Source organism: Octopus bimaculoides, chromosome 11 (assembly GCF_001194135.2).
Source record: "Octopus bimaculoides isolate UCB-OBI-ISO-001 chromosome 11, ASM119413v2, whole genome shotgun sequence".
NCBI classification, from domain to species: domain Eukaryota; kingdom Metazoa; phylum Mollusca; class Cephalopoda; order Octopoda; family Octopodidae; genus Octopus; species Octopus bimaculoides.
In genome coordinates, this window is record NC_068991.1 from 75,189,714 (window position 1) to 75,197,493 (window position 7,780).

The window sequence follows — 7,780 nt, forward strand, 5'->3', positions numbered from 1 at the left end:
TATATATAAAGAGCATACAGAAATAGGTCTTTGTAAGTATATCATATTATTATGCATTCTCTTATATAATCGTTATATTTTATTGGTTTAATATTCTCAGTATTGATCTATATTCTATAGAATTGATAGGAAAAAAAATGTTGTAGTTTGAAAGAACAGACATAATGCTTAATACCAGTCTTACTAAATTTCAATAATCCTCAATACATATTAGCAGAGTTTATTCTGAAGTATAATAAATCATGTAAGCTGCTTGTGTCATTCTACATGTTGACTATATGACATCTTGCATAATTTTATCCATTTTTCGTTTATTCTCTCTTTATTTATTTATTTCGAATAATTTGTTTTAGCATTCCAATTTACTTGCACATTGCAAAGAAATGTTCTGAAAATGAAAAACAGACATTTATTGGTGACAAATAATCACGATTGCTATTTGAGAGGAAGGCTTCTGTTCATTTGACAACTTTGGCAAAGCTGTCATCCAACATTGAAAAATTCCTAACCCTGAGCATAGAAGAGAATAAGTTCTTCAGCCTGTTCTCGATAATTTCGAAAATATCTTTGCACTTTGCTGTGCATTCTTGATGCTCTGCCATGCATTTGTCAAGCTCAGGTGGCTTAATTAACTGATAACGCTTGTCGAACTTTTGCCAGAGATCAAGAAACCATTTTCCATGCTCCTTCCTAATGTCCTCTCATATTGCTGCTATCTCTGGATCTATATTAAACATTTCTTAAAGTATACAAGATGGACCGATGACACTACCTTATTCAGTTAGTAATGAACAGCTTCTTTCACTGTAAACCATTTGAATGGTGCTTCTGTAATTGATTTATAAGAAACGAGATTATATGGAAGATGGGAACAATAGAATGAAGGACTGGATTTTATTTCTCCAGTACATTCCTTACCAAATTCAGTAAATGACTGGAATATAAGGTCATAGAATACAATTTTGTTTTTAGGAGAGTAGTAGACTTCATTTTTATTCTTTTATTCGTTTCAGTCGTTTGACTGTGGCCATGCTGGACATCGCCTTTTAGTTGAACAGATCAACTTATTCTTAAGCCCAGTACTTATTCTATCGGTTTCTTTTACTGAACCACTAAGTTACGGGGACGTAAACAGTCCAACATCGGTTGTCAAGTGATGGTAGAGTGACAAACACAAACACACGCATATATATGATGGGCTTCTTTCAGTTTCCATCTACCAAATCCATTCACACGGCTTTGGTTGCCCCGAGGCTGTAGCAGAAGACACTTGCCCAAGGTGACACACGGTGGGACTGAACCTGGAACCACATAGTCCGGAAGCAAGCTTCTTACCACACAGTCACATCTTGGTAAGAACTGAAGGGGAAGTGAGCAGGGAGGGATCATAAGTCTCTCAAAGGTTGTTGAATGTAATGAAGACAGCTTCCTGGCATAGGGAATACCATCCTTGAGTTTCCAATGACCGATTCTTTCTTTCTTTATTTCCCTAAATTCAGTACGGAGTTGCGTAATTGAGGATTAAAATCAAAATTGACAATAAATGAATAACAAAACAAATAAATACAAGTGCAGTTGTTGTAGCAAACTAAGACACTGAAAGCATTGACAAGGGATCAACTCAGTTGAATGCACTCCCTTTTATCTGAAGAACTGTGGGGATAGAGAGTGATGGTGGGAGTGGTGGCAATGACAAAGACAATTATTTCTATTATTGTTGTACAGTGATCAAACAGATTCGTGAGTCCAGTGCTGGCTCCCAGATTCTGAGTTAAGTGTCTTGTTTCAAACACTAAATTATGTAAATCAAGGCCTTTTGGTCTGTTTGCTCTGATTTTATGCCTAATGCAAAACAACAGAATGATTGAATACACCAATACAATAGTTATTTCTTGTTGACGACTCTGGTCTTTGTCTAAAACAACAGAAAAGACTGCTTTACAGGAATTATTATTCTTGAAAGGAAAAATAGATGAATGTAAACCTTATTCGTTCATTTTCCATCATGAAGGATATTTGCCTCCTAAATGTGGCTAATCCTTAAGGGTCGATGCTACTGTAGCTTGTAGCCCCAGGAAGACATCTCCTCCAGTTGGCTATTGACACACTATCTGTGCCCTATTAGTATTTGCAAAGGGAAGTCATCATTCCCATCTCCAGCCTGACGTGATACACATCGACCTGAGTTTCTGGTTATTGACCCGTCATCGACATGTGACAATCACCGGTTGGTGATGGGAAGGGATTCTCAATCGTGTTATGCATTTGCCCTAATTAGACCAAATGTAGACAGGTCTCTCATTAATTTAGAAACCAGATATTAGCTAGTTGACCATTGTTCAACTGAATTGCTTATTCTAATTACAAAACCTGATGGTTGAGCAGGAAAAGAACAATAAGGGCCCAAATAAATACCATAACTTTGACATGGGAATTGGTAATAAAAATATAACTTGAAATAAAAACATTTGCCATACAGAAAAGGATAGATTATCAGTGTATTGATCACAGGCCCTTTTTCAGGTTAGAAAAGAGAGGGAATGGAGAATAAAAAATAAATTCACTTGTCATATATATATATATATGTAGCTTGTGCTGCTTCCTCCCCTACTACTACAACCAATTAATTACTGCTGCTTACACGGACAGAGGTCACTCCTGTTTACCATTACCAACACGGTCACTACTACTACTACTACTACTACTACACCCAACGATTCAAGTCAACGCACGAGACAGCCATTATGGACCCACACAAAATACGCTCCCATGTGGACTATGTTGACACCAGAAAGAAACAATTATGAACTTTTCTTTTAATTACATTTTTTTTAAATATGTATTTTTGATAAGGTTCGTTTTTTCAAGAACTGAAACGTAAAATATCTCTGAGAAAATTATAAATTAAGATTCATTTTATATATTGGTGTTTTCAAATTTCTTTTTTATAAATATATATATATATGAGAACTCGAATTTTTCTTCTTTCTCTTTCTCTCTCCTGAAAAAGAGCCTTTGCTCAAAACATCAATATTTTTTTTCCATTTCTGCTTAGCAAATGCCTGTACTTTTATTTATTTTATTATTAATTCCTATTGAAAGACAACAAGCTATCTGGCAGAATTGTTTGATCATCAGTAAAAACAACAACACAAAAAAATGGTCTTGTAGTATTTCTTCTGCTTCTTTTACAATTTTGTGGTTGAATTCTGCAAAGGTCAATTGTGCCTTTCATCCTTCTAGGATCGATAGAATAAGGCATCAATCTAGAACTGGAATTGATGTATTCGACTTCCCCCGCTCTCTAAATTGGTGTATTTTTGTGCCTTAATTAGAAACAATTATTAATTCCTTTTGATTACATGGCTACTGATGCAAACAGAACTGATTGATTTCTTGGGGGCTGGGATTTTAACTGGATTGAGGAAGCTTTTAAGGAAATGTTTAATAATCCAGTGATTCTCATTTTATATAAGAATTAATTATGGAACAAAAATCAGAAGTGAGCTATTCATTCGGAAGGAAGGCAGGCATGTGGCCTAAGTGGTTAAGATGTTGAACTTGGAAGCATTGGGCAATGAGTTTGATTCTCACTGCAGGCTGCCACTAGCTATTGGTCTTGATTCTTTAATGTAACAACCCCCGTTTACTACTTATACCAAGCCATTGTGTTTTGCTTTCAGTGAATTTCTTTCAACAAAAATTAAACTGATTTGATGTGCAATGTTGTGGAAACAATCATTGTTATACATTATTTACTGCATATGTTAATTATTGAAAGAGCTAACTCTGAGGTATGTTAGATTGATATTTAAAGAGGAGATGCCCGATATTTTCTTTCAACAACACCCATAACCCTTTTAATACCAAACCCCTCAAGGCTAATCCCAGATTCTATGATACGCACTTCCCGTTCTAAAACCCTCTAAATCAAAATTTTATGGTTATTTCTGTTCTAAACACCTGCTTAACAATGACAAGGTAATTTTACCAGATTCTTTATGATTCTTTATTATATACAAATTTAATTGAAGCAGAGGCAACACATTTTAACAGAAATATGGTAATAAAAGGGTTAATGTTTCCCAGGAAAATTATAGACTCTTTCCTTTCACACTTCAACCTAATCATTATATGATCACATTTGCTTTTACTGTATAGCCTGCACCCCCTTTCGTTCCATGCACATCAATAGGCTGATCTCTTTGAATTCCAGAAATCATTAAATTTATTATACGTAATCGTATTTATAATTTCTTAAAAATATATTTATTATGTAATACTTTAAATTTGTAAATTTATCATACTTCTTATTTTCCAGTGAAAAATTAATCCAGAATGCCTTTCAAAGTTTACAGCTGGTTGTAACTGATTTCTTGCCTATTATTCCCTGCAAATACTTGTTGGTTTGTGTTGAAGTGGCCTCGAAATTTGGTCTTCAAAACCAGGAGTTGAACGTCAGTCTAACTGCAATTGGTCTTTTAGTAAGTACTACTTCAGATTCTTGTATTCTTTTATTCTTGTTTCAGTCATTTGACTGCGGCCAAGCTGGAGCACCACTTTTAGTCGAACAGATCAACCCTGGGACTTATACTTTATAAGCCCAGTACTTATTCTATCAAGCTCTTTTGCCGAACCACTAAGTTACGGGGATGTAAACACACCAACATCAGTTGTCAAGCGATGGTGGCAGGGACAAACACAGACACACAAATACATACCTATATATATATATATGACAGGCTTCTTTCAGTTTCCATTTACCAAATCCACTCACAAGGCTTTGGTCGGCCCAAGGCTATAGTAGGAGACACTTGCCCAAAGTGCTACACAGCGGGACTGAACCCGGAACCATGTGGTTGGGAAGCAAAGCTTCTTACCACTCAGCCACTCCTGTGCCTATATAAATGTATAAAATCAATTTCGAAACAAATCATATGATTACTGTAATCTAATACTGTTGTCTGTATGAAATGCATATAATTAATGAACTATTAAACAGAAATTAACTGCTAAGTTTTACACTATTATGAGTACCATTTTCAGACATGAAATAGCAACAGGTCCAGTGTCTGAAATGTATATGTATATATATATATTTATATATATATATATATATATATCATCATCATTATCGTTTAACGTCCGCTTTCCATGCTAACATGGGTTGGACGATTTGACTGAGGACTGGCAAGCCTGGAGGCTGCACCAGGCTCCAATCTGATCTGGCAGAGTTTCTCCACCTGGATGCCCTTCCTAATGCCAACCACTCCGTGAGTGTAGTGAGTGCTTTTATGTGCCACCAGCATGAGGGCCAGTCACACAGTACTGGCAACGGCCATGCTCAAAATGGTATTTTTTATGTGCCACCTACACGGGAGCCAGTCCAGCGGCACTGGCAACGACCACACTTGAATGGACAAGTGACTGAGACCTTCGAAGATATACTGTGCTTGAGAAGACCTGGCAAGCCAAGTGAGCCTGTAACCATGTCCTATGCCAGTGCAGCATAACCAGTCCATTTAAGAGTACCCTTCAATCATTGGGCAATAAACTGCGCTTCTGAAGACCTGTTGAGGCAAGTGAAATTGTTGTTGTGGCCAATGACAGTACCGCTTGATTGGCACCCATGCCAGTGGCATGTTAAAAGCACCATTCCAGCGTGATCGTTGCCAGTGCCAGCTGACTGGTTCCGTGCCGGTGGCATGTAAAAAGCACCATTCAAGCATGGTTGATGTCAGTACTGCCTGATTGGCCCTTATACTGGTGGCACGTAAAAAGCATCCACTACACTCTCAGAGTGGTTGGCGTTAGGAAGGGCATCCAGCTATAGAAAGAAACATTGCCAGATCAGATTGGAGCCTGGTACAGCCTTCTGGCTTGCCATCCCTCAGTCAAACCGTCCAACCCATGCCAGCATGGAAAGCGGACATTAAACGATGATGATGATGATATAAATCTATGTTACAGATATAGTACAATAGCTGTACTATTTGCATCACATTTTAGTGACTCTAGTTCAAAGTAAAATATACTATTATTGTAATCATCATCATCATGTAAACAGGGGAAGTAAGCTAGAACATTAAAACTTAGTGTGCATGCACAGCAGAGTCCAAGATGAACCTTTGCCAAGCGGCTTCACTGTGCGTGCTTTAGCTTTGTTACTATGGCAACAGTTCAGATACTTATTGATCAGACCTCATGAATATATAAGTCACCATTTGAATCTCACTGTTTGCCATGCAAATCGTGATTGGTTAGAGTCATGTTAGAATGAGAATCTAAAATGATACAGGTGAAGGTGATAATGTTATTTTTGTTGGTGCTTTTAATTAGCACAAGGTTAGTCCTGATTTAATGAACCCATGATGAAAGGCATTTTAGTCATGGCCATCCTTGTTGACATCATCATCATCCTCATCATTTAATGTCTCTTTCCATGCTACCATGAATTGGATGGCTCAGCAACATCCTATTATTCGGAGACTCATGTTATGCTCCACTGACTGTTGTGTATGGTTTCTCAACACTAGCCTCCTTAAAGTGTGTGCCGTGGGTATTTTCCATGGCACCATCATTAGTGAGGTCACTTTTGCATCCTGTTTATTTAGTCTTAGGTTAAAGCTTACATTATTTGATGAGTCCTTCCTACTTTCAAAACAGTCCAGTGTAATTTGAGAAAGATTTGGCTACTATTATTAGCAAGGTGAACAATCTTGTAAAGGCACCTTTCATTTGTTTTAATGTGTTACAAGTCATTAATTTAAGTGATACAAAGACAATTAAAATATTGAGGCGAGCAATTGTCATTAGAACAGAGTATAATTAATAACAAAACCAGCAATTATCCTGAATGTGGTTTCTATAATTAATAGTAATAACTAGCTGTGCTGCTTTTTGGGGATAATTTATTAGTTGTAATTAAACCAATTAACTCTGGTGCTTATTGTGGTTCCTGACTGGAGAGATGTTTAAATGTTTAAATAATATACCAACACCTATTATTGTTAGAATTTTGTATATTTGACTTTTAAATAATAAGGTAATTTCAGCACCATCAAATTCTCCTTCATCATATTTTGGTCTTTAATATAATGTGCAGCACCTTTCCTATTTTGCTGCTATGCCAGTAAACAATAACACTTTAACCCTTTCGTTACCAATCCAGCTGGAACCAGCTCTGGCTCTGAGTACAAATGTCTTGTTTTCATAAGTTCTGAATTAAAATCTTCCACTAAACCTTAATCACAATTAATGTTCCTAACACTAGCTTAATGATAACTAAGTTATTTTACTAAATTCTTTCTTATATTTAAAATAAATTGAAAGAAACACAGAGCATCTCAACAGAAATATGGTAACGAAAGGTTTAAAATATATAATAGAAAAACTATTCCTAGCCCTTTTGATACCAACCTGGCTGAAACCGGCTCTGGCTTTGTAGTACAAATGTCTTGTTTCATAAGTTTTGAATTAAAATCTTCCACCAAACCTTAGTCACAATTAATGTTCCTAACACTAGCTTAATGATAATTAAGTTATTTCACTAGATTCTTTGTTATATTTTAAAATCAATTGAAAGAAACACAAAACCGTTGTACTACACTTTGCTAATTTTTGATATCTTGGCATCTGAAGCAGCTGGAGATACGATAGTTTGACTGAAAGAACTGGCTACTGCAAGCAAAAATAAATATTGCAAGAAACACATTTGGCCAAATTTGAGCATACAACAGTTTAACATAATAACAATAATATATATACATATATATGTATT

General features: G+C 36.1%; 1 protein-coding gene across 1 annotated transcript in view; it reads left to right on the forward strand.

Moving 5' to 3' along the window:
* LOC106883236 (protein MON2 homolog) overlaps window positions 1-7,780 on the forward strand; it is a 690,047-nt gene that overhangs the window by 504,494 nt on the left and 177,773 nt on the right. Inside the window, exon 21 of the mRNA XM_052972014.1 lies at window positions 4,322-4,484. Coding sequence (XP_052827974.1) covers window positions 4,322-4,484 — 163 coding nt within the window. The remainder of the gene's footprint in view (window positions 1-4,321; window positions 4,485-7,780) is intronic.